Consider the following 23362-nt stretch of genomic DNA (forward strand, 5'->3'; position numbering starts at 1 on the left):
TATACGCAAATTATATTGGTTTTCAGTGCTGAATAAATTTATGAACTGTCGCTAAACAACGTTACATGAGAAGAATAGAATAAAAAAATATGTGCTGTTAGAACATAGATTCAAACTTTAATAGTGAAGTTAGTCACGTTGGTGTATTGATATGAAAAAGCTTTTACAAATAAATGCTATTATTCGAGCGGTATCAACATACAATCATGAATTTCTACATCTGCGATAATTCCCTGTAGTTGGCAACATGAAACTACAAATACATAGACCAAATATGGTTGATAACCCGTTCTTACTACTCAAATCACGTTTTTCAGTCTCTCCACTTAGTCATCGAAGACCCTTGGCTGCGATTTTGAAACTTAATGCCCGGATGTATACATCCGCTCCAGCGCACACGTTCTTAGCGGAAGCAGGAATAATGCCAAGAAAGGCAGGTGACTGACACATACAACCGCATCCTATTCTATCATTTAACTAATTTAATTAAATGAAAAATCTTCTTTCAATTGATACAACTTAAAAACAGTGCACATTTTTAAAAGTTCCTTTTTTATCTTTTTCCCACCTAAACGATAAAATCATTTGACGGATGCTCGTATGCTTTTTTATTATTAACTCTCTTCTTTTTCTTTAATGTAAATTATTATATGCTTGTTGTTGCAAAATGGTATGCACTCTGCTGAAATATCTTGACATACTCGGCTATAACAGCGAATGCTTTTAAGCACTTGATCCCTAATTGTCGGAGGAGAATACAAAAGGTTAAACATCCTTGGAATTATTAGAGGAGTACATCAGTTTAAGAAATATCAAGTACTTTTGATATACAGTTTTTCTTGAAAACTTCCAAATACTAGTGCTTGCTTTTTTTAGTATATGAATTTAATGGCCACCTGAATTAAAATTCTTCTACTAATACTTGTTAAAAGAAAAAAACTTCATTACTGCTCCAGACTTGTATCTCTGCCTATATTTTTCGTGTTCACAAAATACGTTACATTCAGTTCCACGAATCATATTGTTTCTATCGCCGGCCTCCTGGGCGGAGTGGTTCGCACATCGCACTACAAAGTCAGAAGTCCCGGGTTCGAATCCAGGCCTGGGCATGGGTGTTCTTTGCGAGTGTCCCTTCATGAATTTCATCATATGATCACTCATCCTAATCTTCGCGATAAGCCAAAAGTGGTAGAAAAGCGAAGTAAAATAAACCAAATCAATTAATCGATAGTTTCTATCACAGGTTACTAAAATGCATTCTCTTTTGCTGTGCATTAATGTATTCCGTAATAGTAGAGTCCTACAGATTGCAAAGATAGTTGGAACTGAGAGAAATATTTCCATGCACTTAACTATTAAACTGCTGAATATAAGAAACATGACGTCAACATTTTGCCCCTGGTTAATTAATAGTAATGCCTTGAGATTTAGAAAAAATGCACCAGTTTCGGTAGAGTAAGCCTTTAAAAATGCGATACAAGGTTCAATGTAGTTTATTGCGTATTGTTTTGTGCTAGGTAAGTGTTTCCTTATGAAATATTCTGGTAAGTTGTTGTTGGTTACGAGAAACTAAAAATTTCATTCAGTTTCATATCTTCGTGTCACGAGTTAAACAATAATTATTGGACAGAATTTTGTTCCTCACGTTCAACTAGCAACGTAAAGAAATGCAATTTCCATTCTGCCCTAATGGCTGATGGGAAACACTTTCCCCCGCTCCTTGTTTAAACTACAGTCCGAATGATGTAGTAAGGTAAGGTCGCCTTGTTTGAGGTGAATGAAGGCTTGGGTTGTTTAGGATACGGCTTCTTTTCTACCAGCTGAACGACCTGATGTCAATATATCGATTAGTGGCAGCTTCAGCTTGAAAGAACTCCCATCGCTGTTGTGGCATTTCCGTCCGTTCCTTTTTAGGTGGTTTTGTTTCAATTTCTGTGCATTTTGTGTAATTTCTTACATCGAGTGTGTAAAAAATCACCCTATCGTTTATACATAAATGGAATTAGCAAGCATTCATTTAAATATAAGATTGTAACTTTTCAAATATAAACTGTATCCATATAATTTACACTACGGAATTTTACTTTAATTTTTAACATGAAATATATTTTCAATGATTGTAATTTTCGTTCTTTTCATATATTTTTATTTCACGACAAGGGCGTTTAGCCTGACATGAAAAAAGAACCAACACAGGAGAATTGCTTCGTCAGTTGGATTTCACAATTGAATAGTCTCGCACATTAATCTGTGTGTGAAGTTTATTAGCCTGGTTGAAATTTTTTTTATATATATAAATGTAATCCTGTAACATACCAGTTTTAAAACTGTAAAATTTCTCAAGTGTAAATTTGTTAACATTTCTTCACTGCACTAAAGTATTAATGGTTCTCGTGCATACAGTGTCCCTTGCTATTTTTATTTTGACTTCTGTAATCACACAATTCCCTACTGATATGGGTACTTCCGACTCAGGCCACATTATTTCCCTCGGTTGAGTTTAATGATTTTGTCCCACTGTTTGTGTGAAGTTTGTGATGGAGGAGGTTGGCATTGCATGTATAGTCCTCAGGCAGTGCATGCAATGATTACTACGAATTGCTACATAACCTATTACTTATGTAATATATTTTAATAAATATTGTAGATTATTTTCATTGTTCAAAATAACAATTAGCTCTAAGAAATAGTTGCACCTCTCGCGTAGTGTACTTCAACAAAAACAACCACCATGGGTGCCAGGTTTAATGATTGGCAATAATATAACAGATTTATTATCACACTTAACGCATTTTAAACTGTCATTATTATCTAATGGCGTAGTGATTTTTTAGCTGTGGAAGTTACTCTTTAACGGATTTCAAGGTTCAGAAAAATACAAGAATTTGATTTCTTCGACGATGTTAATTCTCAGCAACCATTTAGAAAATTATGTTCCATAGAGCTATTTAAAATCAAATGTATGTAGGGCCTCCCCGATGGTGCAGTGGTAGCGTCGTTACCTTGTAATCAAGGGGTCCCGGGTTCCATACCCGGTGGAGGCACATAGTGGTTCGGATCCCACTTTAAACTGTAGGTCTAGTCCCGATTAGCCTTACTGTGCATAAAGTGGACTTAAAACACCAAATCAATGAATCAATCAAATGTATGTATACGTATATTTGTTTGATATTTGTTCGTAGTATTTTAAAAAATCTCATACAATCATGCTCCCCATATCCAAGGGATAATCATACAAGCTTGTAGTTGACAACCTGTACTCGTAAAATATATAATTATTTCTGATTGGGTACTTGGAAAGGGCACCAAACTTGCATAGTGATGTACGTTCCTTATTCTGCAACGAAAACTACTTGCATAGGTAGAAGTGTTCCTAATGAAGTACACCACCATTTTATTTCAAATCTTGCCTTCGATTTATCGCCATACTCCTTGCTTTTACCATGTCCTTGATTTGGACCAGGAACTTTTTCAGGAAACCTTTTTAGTTATAACTGTCTTTCCTCAATTCAAGAAACTATCTTCGAAAACTGAAAGGTCATGCAAATAAAACTCCACACCAATGAATTTTCAGTTTCCCATTGTGAAATTGCACACGTTTCTCACGTGCAATATTTTGTTCTATTTTTATCTCCTTTAAAAATGCATGGATATTTAGACGTTAATTCTCTCTTATTAGTCTTGCAATACTTGATGTTACTCATTAATACTGGAAGAGTATTAATAAGTTGAATTTAAGTGCTAACTACAGCGATGTTGACAAGCATGGAGTAGCCTCTATAAACATATATTTCTAATCCCATCGAGATTTTTTGCTATTTTGTTCTGATCAATACGGTTTTTTTCGTGATAGAAACTAGCGATGATAAAAATATCGAATAATTGACTCACAACTGAAATAGGTTTATTATCTAGCTCAGCGTGCATCTTGCAGATCCAGGCGTTCATAACCTGAGATCCTTCCTCCCCCCAAAGCTCAATGTTTTATCCGCTCTTGGGGATTTTTGTCAAGTTAATTTTGGTCCCGTCTTGGGCACAGTGACGCCGTGTGGAGGAGTGTAAGCTGTCGCCTGGCACGAAGCGAGAGCATTTCGAAGAGATCTGCTTCAAGCAACGCGCAGATGCCTGTTACTACAGAATCTTAAAAATAGATACAGGACAGATTACTTAGGAGGAAACTCGGTGATAGATACAATCCACGTATTTGCGGTCCCGAATAGCGAGCGTCATGCGTCCCGTTGAGTGCAATTGGCTTATACAGTCAAGTTCAAAGTTTTTTTTTATGTGAACGCAAGTGGCCCATCGCTATTTTTTCGTCCTTTTACGCAGGATGGTTTTGCACTCGTTGTGTTAGAGTATTCTGGTTTTTTGACAGTTCTATTTCAATTATAGTGTTTCTCATTGCGGAAAACAAAGTTAATGAACATTGTGGACAATGTACTTTGTACTCATTGACAATGTACACTTATATCGAAACTTGGCAGAACTACAGTCGCCACAGAGCCCCTTGATTGGTCAAATCATTATCTCGCTACCGAAGGTGCCAGGTTTGACACACATTAACGGTGTATAATTTGGATAGTCAAATACGTAGTACATCTAATAATAAGCGAACCTTACCTTCTGACACACACAGGAAATGTACTACGGATATTTTCGCCTAATTTCTCTCTACACAATAAAATGTAGTTTCCACAAAACTTCCCTGATTGGCTGCTTCACTTATCAGATCACATGTTCAGTTTTTATTTGTCAGTCGAAATTTGTCTTAATTTTATTTTATTGAATGTTATGGAACACTATCCTAATCTTTGCAAGTAACATTTCCTTAATCTGCTTGTTTGTATTTTGTGTCTCTTTTCTGCCGGTTTTTGGCTAATTGTGACGCTGAGGAGGATTGGTTATTAGACTAAATGGATTAAACCAAACCGATATGGTCAGCCCAGAGAACACTGAACCTACAGATAGCTGTAGATCTAGACATCAGAGCCTTGTTTGCCTGCAAGAAAGCAATTTCCAGGCTGTACCACGTGAAGAGATTTACTTCTTTAGCGTCTCCCCAGGTCATACCTTACACCCCAACATTTCGTTAATGTGTGGCCGCGTTTTCAATTTCAATTTGTGAAATTTTAGACATATTACTTTGTGTATTTTGTTTAGTTTATGTAATAACACAGATTCTATTTTATGTGATTATCAAACACAACCAGCTTTTGTTGTCCACATTTCAAGAATCATATTGTCCAGAATCTTTTAAAAATTTGGGAGCAGTAATGTATTAAATACGAATACGAATATGAATTGTCATTTTACGAATATGAATTGTCATTTTAATCATTGTAGTACACGGGTAATGCCAATGAAGTCTAGAATTTTGCTGATAACATTTTTGTAACTAAAACTATAGAGCTAAGGACATAATATTGTGGCTAAGTACACTGAAAATATGTATCTTGCACTTTTTCAGTTCTATTATTTAGTTAGCGTAGAAATAATGCAGACTATTGGCTCAATTCTGTGGATTGACCCTTTTGTTTGACAGTTTTCATGGACCAAAAATCCTATCTTACACTTTAAATATGTATGAAACACTGCATACTCTTTTAGTATATTTTAGTTCAACTAATACAAGATTTCAATTTCTTAGAAGTTTCAATTTAGTCTGATATCCAGAATTAAAGAAATATCCGTTAGAAATATGGATGTTCCTTTTTCCCCCTAAGATAGATAGCGCGTCAGATAATACCACATGGTCGAAAATATGCGGCGTACCATGTGTGGAGCTATTCTGCCGAATATCAAGCTGCGCTGAGTTTTTGTGGGTCCAGTGAGACGAGATACCTCCGGCCGATGTCAAGGATGCCAAGAGCGGAGATCATGTGGGAAGTAGAACACGTGAAAGCCAACTATGAACTCACGTGTAGCATGTGCTTAGGAAGTGGGAGAAGAGGTATGCGACTAGTTACTTGGTATTTCGACCCTTAAGGATTAGAGGACTCTCGAGGAAAATGACTCTTCGGTACCTGTATGCTGCATGTAGAATCTCGGATGAAGGGGGAGAAGGAATTTGCTTTGTTAGATCTTGTTCAATTTAAGTGATGATTGTCAGTAATGGGTGGACAAATAATGGAAGTATGGGTGTAATATAATGATCAGTTTCGAAGATTGGAAAATGATTCTATTTACTAAGGTAACAGTTCTTTTGTTAGTTCAAATGCTAACTGCTACCGATATTTCATGCACTTTTCGGGCCTCCCCGATGGCGTAGTGGCAACGCCATAGCATTGTAATCAAGCTGTCCCTGGTTCGATACCCGGTGAAGGCTCATAGTGGTTCGGATCCCACTTTAAACTGTAGGTTCAGTCCAGATTAGCCTTATGCCATAAAGTGTATTTAAAACACAAAATCATAGGATTTTTGCATGCTCAACAAACTCACTTCCTCGGGATAAGTGGCTTTTGTATAAAATTTTGCATGGAATGGGTTGGTTTGCTACGATATATTTTTTTTAATTAGTAAAACCTTAGGCAATCCCACATACAGGACAGTATGCGTGCTTTTTCTTTACATACGTCTAAATCTCTTGTAATAAAATAGATCCTTCAAGGGTAAAAAAAAATCCAATAACGTGCTAATTTCTCTGCGTGATAGTGCGCCAGATGTTTTCATTACTAACAGTCCTACTAAAACTATAAATATTTTATGCAGCATTTAGGCGTTGGATCAAAATTCGAACTGTGAACATCAAAGTTGACCTTCGCGCTCGATATATCACATAAAAAAATAACTGTTTTTACACTTGGAATGTGTAACTGAGCGGTGGCTGAGTCGGTAACGCGTCTGACTACCATACTAAAGATCCCGGTTTCGATCCCCGGCCGGTTCAAATCCGGGAACTTTTCTAACGTTGGAAGAGGCCCTGGCGCTCACCCAGCGTCGAATGACATGGGTACCTGGGGGAAACCCTGGGGGGTAAAGGCGGTCAGGGGCGTGATGCTGATCACATCACCTCCACTCACGACCTTTTACCTCTCTTACACTTGGAATAGCTTCAGCTATCAGCGGTTAGAAATGACACATTTGTTATTTATGCGTAACTTATTCAAACTGCCTCGTCACACAGACTACACCTTCAATTAAAAGTTTTTGTTTGCTTTGAAATTGTTTTGAGAAAATCTTCCCGAACCACTAGTGTTGATATGGGTGTCAGAACTTGCTGTGAACCCACGAGTCCTATATTCGGATATAGGGTGACACGTGGATGTATTTGTTGTTGTGCCTTTGTCATCGATCCGGTTAATAACGAGATAGGAAAACGACATAAATAAAATATTTTGACTGAATACCACGAAGAAAATTAAAACAAATAATATTACACAATTCTCTAAGAGCCGGTTTTAAGAAAGACAACCTTACGCTTCATTTGATGGAAGCTGTGCAGACGCATGTTCATTATTTCTTTACTTTCTCATTCTTCTAATGTATGTAATGTATATATGTAATGTTAAAAACAAAAACTGCGAAAACATGTTTCTCCTTTTTTACTCCTACAGAATTTATCATTGTTTTGTATGCTGAATGAAAGTAGATAATATATATATGTGTGTATGCATATATAAATTTGTATGTGGGCCTATTATTAATTTACATATTTTTTTTTCTTTACAGGGCAGAGTTTGGGATACGGTTTCGTAAATTATCATCGACCTGAAGATGCCGAAAAGGCAATCAACACATTAAACGGCCTCAGATTACAGAACAAGACGATAAAGGTAAGATACAGCTTGGAAAATAATTTTATTTGTGTAGTAGTGAGTAATAGCATGTGTAATTCGAGTCGATCTGATCCTTTGTAGAAAGCCCTTCATATTGAGACACCTCACCACACAAACATTAAGAATGCAAAGTTTAAGTTAATTCTTTGAACAGCAACGTTGTGAACTACCGTTTTTTGCCTCGTAACTCTTTTATTTCAATGACCTGAGCACTTGGTCGTGCTTGAGCACGAATAGTTTGAACATGATAAATTTCAGACTATCGTTGACATCAACTCTAATCAATCTTTGTAGCTTGTGTTTGACCTTCATTATACGAAGCTATTTTCAAAACGAGATAAATCGTTTATGTTAGTTTCTTTTCAGTAACGTTTACGTATCGACGAATTTTATCATGCAAAACTTCAATGACAATGCGACCTTAGTTAGGAAAAATTGTCTGGTAAAATTTTCACGGCGGCATAAGAAAGGAATGCAATGGAAGAAATGCTATCAGCGTGAATTTTGCCTGTATGTATGCAACCCAACAATAACAATTGTAAGTTTGGTTGAGCACTTGTCAGGAGATCAGATGTGGAGATGCAAGCTCTTAACGTAGTTTAATGGAAGGCGTTTCTATTAAATTCTTGCAATAATTAAACTGTCAGTCACTTCGAAGTCCTCCATAATGAAACTGAAAAAATACATGAGTTAAGAGTTTTTAAATTGTTGCATAGCTGTTCCTTCGTGGAATATCAAGGTACCGAGAATATTTTTTTGATAAAGTTAAAGCACAAAACATCTTCGATGATTGTAATAAATTTAATCGCAAAGGAGCAAATAAAAGAACTTTGTTGTTATTTTTTAAAATTTCCAAACTTTAGCCTAATTTACAAACTACAAAATTGAGCAATAGAAACAACTGTTGTCAGTAGTGGACAATAGGTCGTAGATTGATATTTAGCAGTTGCTCAATCTAATTTTCCTTCTGTATTGCCCTTCTAATGCATGAAATTTACTTAATATTTGGGTTCTGGAACATATATTATAAAGAACACATTTCGCATTTCAATTATGATACCTAAGAACCTGATTTTTAAAAATAAAATCAATCTAGTTTTTATTTTGGTCCTAATTCGTAGATTCTAATGGGATAGGTGTGTACAGACTGTCCACAGTATGAATCGAACATAACACATGAATAGATCAAATTATGGATATGGAAAACTCGAACACAATACGATGTTACGGGAATTTATATTATAAATCGACAGGAAATTCTACAAATGTGGGAATGTGGATAGTACTTCAGCTTGCAATGAATCATTATTGCATAAAGCAGACCTTAAATAAACCAACTTTGGGAACAACATGCAATCGTATCAAAATTGTAGGAGATCGATTATTTTCAAACTTTTGTCAATACCCGTCAGATAGCGCGGTGAATGGAGTAGTTGCGGAACCCGCACGAGGGAACCCATTTTCAGAGCTACACAACGAATTGCAGAGTGCGTCCATCATGCAAAACCCGATCAATGAAGCACTTAACGGAAATACAGTTTCTACGCAAGGGAGAGATAGGGTGCTATCGTTCACTGGTGCACGAGGCTCCGTGCCATGTGGGTTGTGTTACAACGATCCGGCTTGCAGGAAACCACATTCCTGCTCATTTTATTGTATACGTGGATGAAAGAGAACCTAATCTAGTGTACATTCTGCCTAATAGTCCTTTGGGTACAGTCACCAGATTTTTTTTCTGAATAATTATGCTTGTAAAGTGTTTTTAATTCATTTGATGCACATGTAGCATAATTGGGATTGGGCTAGGAGTTTAAATTGGGTAAAGAATCGCAGAAATGGACGTCCATTTTATTTAATCTAACCATGAACACTTTTATTGCAAGGCAACAGATTGTGTAACATTATTGATGATGGTTAATGGAATAAGATTAAACGCGCTTTATGTCATTCAGTATTTTATAATTTTAAGCGTAACAAAAATACTGATCCTCAAAATATCTATCACAAGGAAGTAAATACGATAACAGTAACTTTGGGAATCGCATAAAGATGCAATTTAAATCCGTACTGCAGTGTCAAGGGGTAGTCATAATCCACGCAAGTATTCTTCACACCATCTTCCATAGTGTTTTAACCATATTCAGAATAAGCCCGACCCTGTGGTCGAGTGGTTAACACGCCAAGGGTACCGGGTTCGAATCCCGGTCGGGTATGATTGTTTGTGAATGTCCATTTTCATCCATTTCATCACTCATCCCCATCTTCGCAAATTAGCCAAGAGGCACAAAACGTGAAGTAAAATAAACTCAATCAATCAATATTCAGAATAAATTTTAAAATATACTGTACTGAGTAAATACATTGGTCATTGACACTTCTAGATTGTGACAGACCCATTAGAAACTAATGGGTCGCTACAACCCAGAAGTGTCCTGTGACTGTACAGTATATTTACAGTATTTTTATCCTGAAATTAATTAACAAGATATGTGTTAGCGTGAGTGAGGTTCCCGACATTGTTTCTAAGCTCCAAATAGGAGTCGGTTCTTCTTGTAACAATTGTAATTTTTTACCACAGTTTTAATGCATTTAGTAATTGTTGCCTGGATACAAATATGGTTTGTTACAAGATCTTAGCAAGCGCCGTAGGTCCGTTTGATAACTATCTCTTCTGAACAAGAGCCTGAAATGTTCTGATATGAGTTGGCTTTATAATGTTCTGGGTTGTAACAACCCTATTGATTTTCAATCGTTACAACATGGAAGTGCCCGTGACTGTACATCTTCGTACCCTTATTAATCCTGTTTCCAGTATTTTGATACATTTAACTGAAGTTGAGATTCTTTTTCACTTATCTCCGAAGTACCGCTTTGTAACAAATGAGTGCTGGATAAGTATCTCGATCGTGGTTTCAGTTGTTTGGATTGTAATTAATGCTGTATGCATGTGCATAAAGTGACTTCGAAAACCCAAAAATTTCAACGTGGCATGAATTTCAGAGTACTTCATTGTTGAATACAGAAAGTTTGTTACTCTCAACACCAAAAAGCAGTAATGTTTGATCTTACACGGAGAACATGTGTAAGCAAAATGTTTTTCGGAGTACTTGTTAAATTCTCATTTCTCTCTGTTGACAATAACGTCCAAGTGCGGTAAATTAAGCTTTGTGACATCTGTTCTTTATTTTCAGTTACTTTGAAGGTTAACAGAAGAAAGGCATTATATTCTTAAGTACATAATTCTACACGTATTTTGACGGTCTTCAAGGCCAAATCGTTGGCTACTAATACTACCTACAAAGCAATATACAAATGGAATGCGGCGCTTCTCTGCCAGCATTGCCAGCCTTCATGCCTCCGAAATCAATATGGGTTCATCGACCAGGTGGCTATGGCAACGGCGATAATCTGTGCCTGTCTATGCTTTCAACTGCTATTTAACATCGTTCTTAGTTACGGCAGGTTCCCAGCAGTTTGTTTTTTATGTCTTTCACCTTAATTCTAGAACAGAATATGGTTTTTGTACGCGATAGGTTGCAGCAAAAACATTGCGTCTGCATGTATCCAAACGTCTTCGTCCTCGGCCTTTTCATTTTCCAAGGGGATGGCGCCATTTATGAGCTAGGATGTGTGTGTGGTTATTCGCACAAACAGGAATGGAGGGGGAGTTCTTTGAGCGTTCAATAAAGGAAGGTTCAAAGACTTAGTTTGTTTACCATGAAATCAACTTTGTCAGATGTACACGTGGTAAAGTACTAAAAGATTCATGAAGAAGTGAAAGGTGAAATATACCAGTGACGCATTTAAGGAGGGGGGCGGGCTATCATGTTTGTGAGGCCCACTCAAGAAAGTGTCATACGAGTATGCGCTAAATATGTACTAAAATTTTCAATTTTTCATGGCTGCTTTGTGCTACGTATTTCAAAAAGTGCCATACTGGGTATTTTAATTAAGCCAGAAAAAGTAACCTACAGTATAACACTAATGCGATCATGATGAAAAACGAACGTGTGACTGTGTTTTACATACCAGAACATTGGGAATCGAGCTAATTTTTCAGGTTTTACATTTATTGTAATTGTGCCCCTGAAAAGTCTACTTGATTGCAACAGTAAAAATGAGTGTGTAGGAAGTAAAGTTTATTGATTTGTGACAAAATTGCTGTTTTCAGCATATTTCTAATTATTTGGAAGAAAATATAAAATATATATTGAAACGAAAATATATTTTAAAAATTTCGTTGGGGAGGAGGCTTAGGACAGGCTATTGTGCATAAATTTCTCGCAGAGTTTTGAGTTCCTGATTTTTATTATTTTGTAAAACTTGCTTCCAAGTAATATACATATTCATACATGAAGCGTGAATACTTAAGCCCAGCGCTCAAGATGACATATTTATGTTGTCAAAAATGCAAAGTCGAGCATGGATCCTATTATTCAACACTAGAAAGTAGTAAATTTGCAAAGATGAGATAAGTAACAGATTTCCAAAGATTTAAATATAGAACGACACGTTTCTTGTACTGCAGAGTAGAAGCATCAAGACAAATAGCTTCCTTCAGACCTTGAAATGTTCAGCCACATGTCTCAAGTGGAGACTTGTGCCAAAACGTGATGCATACTCCCCCTTCCTAAATAGATTTTCCCCCTCTCTTTTCTTTAATATTTTTTAAGCAATGATCTTTCAATACTGGCAATTGATTGCATATTGAGCAATTGTTTTAGGTGCTGAGAAGTAATTACTGAGCAGTGAAATAAAATTATTCCCTATGAAATTTGCTATAGTTTGTTTTTTCCATTTTCCTCTGTGTACTCGGAAATTAAGGAAACGAACGTAGTTCGTTTTGTATTCTTGGTGAAGAACACCTGGATTCTATGTCGGTTTATATAAAATCTGTCATATCCAGCAGTTACGAGTCACGCGTGTTGTATCGTATGAATAAAACTGAACACTTACATATAATAACTAGGGAAATTCTAAGGATGCACCGCCACACACACACACACACACGCAACTCCCTCCCTCTCTCTCTCTCTCTCTCCCTCTCTCTCTCTCTCTCTCCCTCTCTCTCCCTCTCTCTCCTTCTCTCTCCTTCTCTCTCCTTCTCTCTCCCTCTCTCTCCCCCTCTCTCCCCCTCTCTCTCCCTCTCTCTCTCCTTCTCTCCCTCTCTCTCCCTCTCTCTCTCCTTCTCTCCCCTCTCTCTCTCTCTCTCTCTCTCTCTCTCTCTCTCTCTCTCTCTCTCTCTCTCACACATAAATGAACGTATTTTATATGCTGATACGGGCCTCCACGATGGCGTGTAGTAACGTCATCGCCTTGTATTCAATGGGTCGCGGGTTCGATATCCAGTTGAAGGACATGGTAGGTCGGATCCCACTTTAAACCTCTAGGTTCAATATCAATTATCCTATCTGAATATGAAAATAAACTCCGACATTATATGTTTATCGCCACATCTTAAAATGTTTTCTAATAACAAAGGTTTATGTTGAGGCAACCATGCGTTGGAGGAACAACAAAATACATTATTATACATATTGTGTTCAGCTTTTGCCAGTGTGTATGCTCAAATCACAACCTCAAACTTTTTCATGGGAAAATTATATGAAGACCATGCTCATGTTTTGAGTATCCACTCTGCTACCGTCGGAGCACGTGCATATGAGCACTTGCTTTAATTTATTATTAATACGCCCTAAATTAACTTTCCATGTCTGCCTCCGCGGCGGAGTAGTCAACGTAACTCGATACGAAATCCGAGGCTCCAGGTTCTAACCTTGATAAGACATTCAGTTATTACATTTTCATCGTCACAATTAACTCAATAGGTAGTACAACGACATAGAATAACCAATATACATAAAAACTTGCCATTTTGAGGAGATATTATGACTTTCTTGTGGAGAGAATTTTCGTAACAATTTACTGCAAATGTGTGTCCATTCGTTGCTGATGCTATATGCATATGCACGGTTCTGCGTGCATATGACCTTATTTCATGTTAGAAGAATAATTTCTGACCGGTTCAATGCCTGACATTTTCTTTATGGACTAGATTCTTCAGACAATATTGAAGGATACTTTGCATAACATCAAAGAACCGAAGTACAGTTTGAAAGTACATCTCTAACACATCGCTGAATTGTTAATTTTTATTTCGGGCGAGAGTCCATGTATAGACTTACTCGTTTGAGTTGCATGACAAATTTAGGTTTCCTTTCGGAGTTACTAGAAGAAAAGTGCTTAATGTACTCGATAAATTTGTAGATAGAGCAACGTGCATATATTATTTTAAGATAAAAGATTGTTTTATAATCTCAATTTAAATGCTCGGGTGTAAAACATGGTGACATTTTGGTAATTTATGAGTTTATTAAGAAAAATGTTTATTAGAAGCTATACTGGAGATGAATTGTTTTCGTATTGTGTTTACCAATTTCAGAAGGCTTCACGGAGTCCAATGCAAATTGTATGACATGACAATTTCACTCTAAAATTGAAGTATGGCACATTTTACTTTGCAACTCAAAAATAATCAAATTGTCACCGTGTTTTACACCCGAGCCCTTGAATTCGTATCATTCTACAGAATGATGGGGATCAAAATTAGTCACTCCCACAATAAATCAATGGGTGATGTAACGTATTCATCATTCATCCTCAATGATGATAGCACTCGTCATTGACATGACAAGTCAAATGCTTGGCAGTGGGAAAGGCACAACTAAAACTAAATAGCTTAACAACTAGAAAATACAATGGTCACTCATTAGGTTTTATGAACCTTCGAACCTGAATCATGGCTGGGTTAGGATAATTACCTGTCTATCTGAAGAGTGATGATAAATTCAAAGTAACGTCGAATAAAATAAACTAAGACCTCTCTAGGCTTCCTTGCTCGTTGACCAGGACTCTCCTCACTCTTCCTCAACTATTTTCTCTAAGCTCCTCTCTCTCTCCTCAATCCAAATCAAACGTCAGTCCCTTCTCAGTCTGTCTCACCTCTATATCACCCAGGCCATGGAGACCTTCCTCCATGCCGAATCGTGATTATTACTACCTCTATTGCAAACAACTAACTCCATAAACCTGATGGAACTTCCTATATCCTGAATACATCAGGAAGTCTGCATAGCACAACACTGTGCATTATTCACATACCACAGAGGTTGAGACAACTGAAGTAAACAAGTGAATGCCCTGGTCAACATGAAGCATCCAGAGAGAGTTTGAATAAAATATAATCTTATAGATTAATAGGAATTTATAGTCCCAATCTGAAAATATGGCTTGATTTAGAAGAATAACGAAGGTGAAACCTTTCACTTCCATGATGAGTGAAATTAAATGAACAGAACACCGTTATGAGGTATATACAACCCAAATAATTATTTTTTTGAGCTTATTCCGATCAAATATGTTCCATCAGTCCTTTTTGATTAATACATTGTAAATGATAGAACCAATGTAATATTTTTAGTCACTGTTAAAATAATAAACTACTTTAATTTCACGGCAGGAAACAAGTGGTCATTGTTGTGTTATGAATATTATAGCAATAAAATTAAACATTAATCTTGCACGTAAAACTTGAGATTCTGAAAGTTACAAATACAATGTCGTACGAAGTGGTATCCAACATTTTCGGGACTGGTGCTACCATCTTGTCAAAACATCACCTTCATTCTATTGGCCACCATCGCCCTCGAAGTAGTCTTAGTCCCCTTCAGAACATACAGTCTAAGCGATTCTGCAGTTTTTAAAATGCGTTTTGGAAGTTACTTTACGATTTGGAACACACATTTCTACATTATGGAAGTTGTTTTCTGTAAGGTTGTCGATTACTACCAGCGTATCTGCTTGCTCATCTCAATCGTGTCAAGCCGGCCCCCGTGGCGGAGTAGTTAGCACATCGCGCTACGACGCCAGGGGTCCCGGGTTCGAATCCTAGCCTGGATGTTTGGGAGTGTCCATTCATCAATTTCATCACATCACTCATCTCAATCTTCGCAAATTAGCAACAAGTGGCACAAGAAGCGAAGTAAAATAAGGCAAATCATAATCAAATCAAAATCAATGGTCTCAAACCTGTGGCCTTCCAACTTGATCCACATTTGGAGGAACAGAAGTCCGGCGAGTAGGATGGGTGGGGGACGACAGTCGTGTTACTTTAGTGGAAAGGTCTCTGGTGAATACGGAAGTGTGAGACGGGGCATTTTCGTGATGCAAAAAACAGTTCATTTGTCGCCAAATTTCGGGGCGACGTCTTCGCACATTTTCACGCAGCCACCTGATGGCGTCATAGTAGAAGGTGGAAATGACTGGCCTGCTGGGACAAATTCTTTGTACACAATCCTCCTGATGCTACAGAAAGTGATAAGCGTGCTTTTGGTTTTGCACTTCACTTGTCTCGCTATTTTCTTGTCTTTGTGAGTTTGGGCTTTCTCATAGCGATGATTGTCGCTTTGTCCGAGGGTCTTAACCGAAACCGAGCTCTCATCAGCAGAGATAACGGAAGCAACCTGACTAAGCTTGTGGGAGATGTCAACACGCCTCTGCTTCTGATCAACTGTCGAGATTCTCGGCACGAATTTGCTGCTATACACAATGCATGTCTAATTCAGCAGTGTCCCATACCTAATTCCCACCTCATCAGCAATGTTATGAATGGTTCGACGTCGATCCTCACAAATGAACGGCCTTCGTCGCCCTCAACGTATGTCCCACTGGCCCTGAACCTAGCTTGTCATTCAAACACTGCTCATGCTTTCTTCCTCAAACCCTTGTGTAATCATTGTCGCACTTTTCCCGACACTGCACAAAATTTTATGCACACTCCCGGTTTCTTTCTCTGATCTATCGCGAAATCGCCACCACTTGCACAAAATTTTATGCACACTCGCGGTTTCTTTCTGGGATCTATCGCGAAATCGCCACCACTTGCACTTAAAAAAATGACAAACTGTCAGCGCGTTCACAAACCTGCGTGAAATTTTGTACCCAGGATTGCCATTTACAGTTGCATCGAGCTACTACAATTGCTGACCTGATTGCAGCGCCAGTCCAGAAATTTTGGATACCACCTCGTGCGTAGGACATGTATACAATGTTACTTGTAGCATTGGCATTTTATTTGCAAAGGTTTATACAGGGTGTTGCCATACAACACCGACAAACCTTCCCAGCATCTACAGAACAGCAAATAAAGAGTTTTCTTTGTAATATTTGTTCGTTAAGGCCTAGTTTCCATACTAAGTCCGCCGTAAAGGTCTAGGTGTGTCTCTCTTGCTGTGTGTGTGTGTGTGTGTGTGCGCGCGCGGCCATCACATATTCAAGGTTAACACTATCAGAAAACATAATAAAATCGATAGTACCCTAAGGAAACATCAGGACAGCGGAAACACGGCTAGGGTAAAGAAATCCTAGAGTTAATTCCACTTATATCATGCATGTTGGCTTAGTTTTATTTCATGTTTTTGCATTAAATATTAGCTTCTTAAATTTTGTCTAGAAGTCGTCACACTCAAGAGGTCGGTCTTTATCTTGACTGGTCACACTTTGTCCGTAGAGCACACTCTTTTTTTGTAGTTTCCGATAGATAAAAATAAATGTATGCTGCAACTATGTATTGTACAGCATGGCTGCATACACACAGGATGAAAAATTGTTTTTCGAAGGCTTACGGCGACAAAATGAGGCCTCAACAACCAAAACGTTTCCAAAATTTGTCTTACAATTAGTCTTGATGTCCTCTGCATGCTGTGAAAATTTGTCGATGTTGTAAGGCGACATCCCGTATATTTCTTTGATATATGCGCGCAAATGTGTAAATTCTGCAATGTAATCGTGGTGAGCAGCAAAATACTTTGAACTTATTGTTAGTATTTGTTTTGTGGTCATTGCAACCTACACCCCTAGACACAAAACAATCAGTTTTTTTTTAGATGTACAGCCCTAAACAAGAAAGTTCGAATGCACGTAGGAAAAAAAAGCAGTGTTGTTTTTCCAAATCTTCCTTCTGCAGATCCAACTTTATCTTGGCTGGGTGTCGGCCAATTGAAAGCGAGGGGGAGGATGACCCAGCCAAGGAAGTTAAAGATTTGGCAACGTTAACCGCATGCTGCCGCAGTACGGTTATAACGGAACAAATGCTGTTCCTTCTCTTCGAAGGGGCTGTGATACCATGCTTTGCATTCATGTGTCTCGCCACGTGCATTATTTCATGTTTTGCCCTTAAATTAATCTTGGTTGGTTCAGTCTTATTGCTAGTTAATTACGAAGGATTTTATTGTTTGCGTAGTTGTGGAGATATACATTCGAGCTCTTGATGAAACTATATGAACGTTTTGAAGGGAAAGGATACAACAATGCAACTGTTCACACACTATCTTTTTTGATTTGTCATATTCATGTGAGAAATTAATAATTATTCTGGTCACTCTTGATCGCCAATACAAATTTTTAGAGGTTTTTCTCGCGGTTAACATAGCTACAGAAAGTTCCGTTGTGAATTTAGGTATACAAATTTTTACCATCAATACAGGGTATTTCCTCCAGAATTATAAACTATTTAAGGTCATATGCATATGAGGGTTGTGTATTCACAAGGAGAATATTACACTTTGGTGTTTACCTAACATGCACTTGATCTGCCCCCCTCGTGTCACGTAGCGGACATTACGGATTGAAACGATGGGTGGTTCCTAGATTAGACTTAGATCCTCAGCCAGTGAAGGCCCAAAGACTACAAACATTGTACGCTGGAAAGCGTTGATGCTCCTTGAGTTAGCAAATCCGAGGATGGGAAAACTACTTTGCTGTTGGACCGCCGACAATTTGCTACACAGTCGCTTCTGCTTCCACCTAGTGTACCCCACCGCAATGATACACACTGCGATAGTCAAAATTGCAAAGAGACTAACACGCAGCACCAAATATGCACATCTACGAAATTGTCAGTTCATAATCACTGTATATTAAAGATTGGCAACCATATTTAGTTCACATTTGATACACAAAACTACTACCTATACCTCCCCGATGGCGCAGTGGTAGCGTCGTCGCCTTGTAATCAAGGGGTCCCGGGTTCGATTCCCGGTGGAGGCACATAGTTGTTCGGATCCCACTTTAAACTATAGGTCCAGTCCCGATTAGCCTTACTGTGCATAAAGTGAACTTAAAACACACTCAATCAACACAAAACTACTAGACATGAACAGTACTGAAAATTTTACATTATAACATTGTCAGTAAGGTTATCAGTGATACAGTATGAGCATAGTAACTTGTATCCTGACGAAACTATAGTGTGTTGTTCAATAAGATAATGATGCAATATTTTTTACGTCGTGAATTTTTGTGAAATCTTGTAACAGATCAGAAGAGATTGTTCATGTGGGTAATGAAATCGTCAATAATTGTTACACCAGTCGCAAACACTATTCCGAAGAAAGATATGACGTTGAAACCTATACTTTATTTGCAGTTCTGTAGATTGAAACATTTTTATGGCACTACAGTACACACACACCTGAAAATTCAAGCATTCTTTGCAAAACTGCTGGAATAGAGCAGCTAGCTATGTTCTCACTGCTGCTCACGACACCCTTCTAACCGAATTTGAACCTGCACGATTTCTCATAACTTAACTTTAAACGTCTTTGTGGTTCACGTTAAAATTAGGGATGGCATCTAGACGATACCATGCAGTGTGTCAATTTTTTCTCGAGTTGTAAATGCCTGTCACGGTCTGAGAACCGGACAGCCTGACCCCGAGGTACACGATCAATGAACTTCATTTTCTGGTTTCTCTCTGTCAAGCGCGTTGAGTGCTGAATCCTTGACATTGCGATCGAAGGTTGAGTTCCATCTCTACCTTAGCATGTGTTTTTTGTTTATCTCGTCATAATTGTTTCATCTATACCGTCGTTATTAATATCATGAGCAACGTAAAATAAAATTTAAAAAGTAAACTTAATTAAATTTGAAGTTTTGGATCTAGTTTCACGTGAACGGTACTGCTGGTAATTATCACAAATCATGCTCATCATCCACACCATATTTTGAAAAATCACTTGGATCAAGATTCCCATGCACTTTTTTAGTTTTTGCTCTTTGTTTGCTCTCAAACTTCTTTAAACTGCCAACTATTTTACAGAAGTTTCTAGTATTGCTTAATGGGAGAGCTGCAACATTTTTAAAATCAACGAAATTATTATTAATTTACCTGTAGAAGTTGGTTAAGATTTCCTGGTCTAAAGCTGTTATATCCTTCATGCTGTATTCAGTAAAATATGTAAGGCGTTGCGGATATTAGTGGCGAACTCGCAAAATAGAAGTTGCGGGAAACTGCAGTTTTTTTTTAAAGATCTGTCCTATTCTAAAGCATGTGTACTGTCCTATTCTAAAGCAAATTTTAGAGTATTAGAGGCTAGGCAGATTCCTGTCATACATGACGAACATATTGAATCCAATTTACTTCCTTTTTTATGTTTTAGTCTTCATCACAGCTAAACATTTGTTGGCAACCCACAAAATCATCATCGGACTCGTCGTCAACCTACTCTCTCCCTCTGGAGCTGGAGCAGCTGCGTGAAACCAATCTTTCCTAAAATCTTCTGCTTTGAAACTTGCATGTGTCTGGATTTATACCTACTACTAGCCTTCCTAGTTTTGTTTTCATGTGTTCTAAATTCTCAGTCTAAGTTTAGAAAGTGGTGTGAAGATCTGTAGTTTTTCTTGCAGCAGTTCGCCTAAAGATGGTACTGATAAAATAGTCCTAGGATGTTTGTAGGCGAGTAGGTTATATCAAGCCTTGAAAGCATTTGGCTGTCTCAGGATTTCCCGGGTCAGCAGAATGGGAGTTTTTAGAAATGTTCTCAGTTATTCTGGTTGATCTGCATTTGAAGGTTTACTTGAAATTTGATTTAGGTAGTGAACTGCTAGTCAGGAACGGCATCCAGATTGTAAGGGTGTATGCCAGTAGCCCTAAGCACAAACATTGTATTTTCTAGTGTAGTGGTTTTCCCCAACACTCAAAGAAATTCTTCGAACTGGACCTACCTCCTTAGTCTGCGGCGTTGTAGAATTTCTTTTCAGCGACTTAAAACCGTCCTGTCCAATGGCTGAAAATAGTGGGTGGTGTGGCTAGGGAGACGAGTCCAAATTATGCTCCGCAAATTACAGCATTTCGACTGAGTTGCAGTGTGAGGCGATATGCCCATTTATTGTCATTTAATTCTGTTAACGTGACTTAGAGCCACAGCAAGAAAAGTCCAGAATCGAACGTAGGAGCTTTAGATTAATGCAGTTGTGTTCAATCGATAAAGAAGCTACGTTGCATACCACGAAACTACCGAAGTTCATGAAAATAAGCTTTTTTGAGTTGTTTCCTGTACTAACATAATGTTTCTAGATTGGCTAACTCTCGCATTTGTGCGAGATGGTCATGGTGCTTTAAAAAAGCAGGGAAAGGTTATAGCAAATTACTCAGTGCAGATAAAACACGCAAGAAGTCACAGGTTTATAACAGTAACCAACTCGCATGATCCACAGTTAGCTGTGTAACTAAAACCTTGATGCCTACAGACTTATATCCAAACCTGGCTCTTGGCCAATTCTACACCATCTCTCGTTGCGGTTAGCCAAAAGTGGCAGAAATGCGACGCTAAATAACAATTATGAAACTTCTCCATCTCCACCGTATGGAGACTTCAAAATAATTTTGTAGCGCAACAAAACTAAATATATAATTTATGACCACTTTATAAGGAACTGCTTTTGAAGAGTATGTGAAGAACAGTAGTTGTACAGCGGCTTATTTGGACCTGACCTATTGTTTGGGCATACGTATTCCCGCCAAAAATTGAAACACACCAAATCACATATGTACTATATAATTTCTTTCATGGAATTATGGTTATTACTACTGTTGAGGAAATGTGGAGTTGCGCATGCATCCCGTTCGCAACACCTCAAATCCCGGCGGCCCCTTCAACAACCTAGACATTCGCACAATACTGTTTCAACGGAATGGATATGCTTTAAAGTTCACAATTATCTTCTAGTTGTTGTTTTTTTTTAAAAAAAAATCATTCAACATGCCTTAACAACCGAACACACTTCAAGTTGGTGAAATATACGTGAAAATTAAATTTGACCAATAACCATTGTAACCACTTAAGTAGCGAAATAACGCACAGTACTTTTTTAAAGAATAGCTTAGCATTGTAGTCTGTAATATTTCATAAATCTGTTATTTTTAGGTTTAGTTATAAAAAACATTGCAAGGGACATGGCGGTAATAATCCTTATCCTTCTCAGAACATGTTTTTGACAATTGTAATTTTTCTTTCTGCGAATTAAATGAACTTAGTTGATGTTGATACTGAGGTATATAGTTTTTGGAACAGTACCATAACTTAGGAGGAAGCGAGTCAGAAATATCCAAGTTTATTATTTCATGTGTTAATTTGGTATCTGGTCGGTAGATGAGTAGGTTCCAGAAACGTAAGACTTTGTCACGTGCAGATCTGCCATATGTCCCTGGCAAGTCAGAATGTTTAAGTCTGGTCACTTTTCCCTCGAGTACGCAGTAAGTATGGAATGTTCTTGAAGTAACTGCAGAGAAATAGATGCTTAGAATGTACACCTTATCGTAACATTCGGCATTCAAGAATTCTTTAGGCACAACATTGATTTTTTCGAATTTATAAGTTGATATTAGCTACCCTGTTAATTAAGTGCGAATCGATGGAGAAAATTTCAGGAATTTCGATCGAAATATGTTTCCAATACCTTAAAATACGCACAGTTTATTTTCATGACATTATTCACTTGGCCCGTGCGAGTTCGTGAAACCATCTTGTAATTTTGCTCGTAAATTATGGAAGTACTAGCATGATAGTGAGCAAATGTATGAATGAAAATAACCACTATATAATTATTGCGGCATCCAAAATTTAATATGAAGAAAATAAACTCAACATGTCAGCTCGTATTATCTCACTTGCATTTTACCCCTTCATAACATTAACACTCTTATCACATTAAAATAGTAGCGTAAAGTTATTTGGTAAACATGATTAATATCAGACGTTTAATAATAATAAAATATTAAATTGAATTAAGCTCTTTTCACCTTATTAATCAATCAATCAATAAAGTGCCATTTCTGCTACTAGATTTTCAAATGTGTGTGTAAACGTATTGTTTCGCTGCCTTCTGTGGCGGACCGGTTAGCACAGCACATTAAGCATCCAAATACACGTTTAATTAAAATATCGTGTTTCTAGACGTTTCCACGTGTGCACAGGATATATGTTGATATCAACATATATTAGAACATTCTCATTCAGATTTTTTTAAAAACAGAAACCAGGGATTTGAATAAGGCAAAAGGCATACGCACAGTAGAACTTGGAGTTTATACATATGGTGTAGGTTCATTGCAAAACTAGTGTTCGATTTGTTCACACAATGATCATATTGAATAAAGGAAAATTGAATAAAGAAAAACTTTACCTTTGACATAGACTTTATTTGGTGTATCTGAATTAGGCAGTATTTAGTACTCGGACGCTCATATT

The 23362-nt window shown here is 37.5% G+C and overlaps 1 protein-coding gene across 15 annotated transcripts in view; it reads left to right on the forward strand.

Annotated features, from left to right (window-relative positions):
* LOC145984030 (ELAV-like protein 1) overlaps positions 1-23362 on the forward strand; it is a 125137-nt gene that overhangs the window by 53653 nt on the left and 48122 nt on the right. For all 15 annotated transcript variants that reach the window (XM_083117350.1, XM_083117352.1, XM_083117349.1 and 12 more), the window contains one exon: positions 7669-7772. In XM_083117350.1, the coding sequence (XP_082973476.1) occupies positions 7669-7772 (104 nt within the window). The remainder of the gene's footprint in view (positions 1-7668; positions 7773-23362) is intronic.

The sequence above is a fragment of the Lepisma saccharinum genome, chromosome 2, assembly GCF_977018435.1.
Source record: "Lepisma saccharinum chromosome 2, izLepSacc3.1, whole genome shotgun sequence".
In the NCBI taxonomy this organism is placed as follows: Eukaryota; Metazoa; Arthropoda; class Insecta; order Zygentoma; family Lepismatidae; genus Lepisma; species Lepisma saccharinum.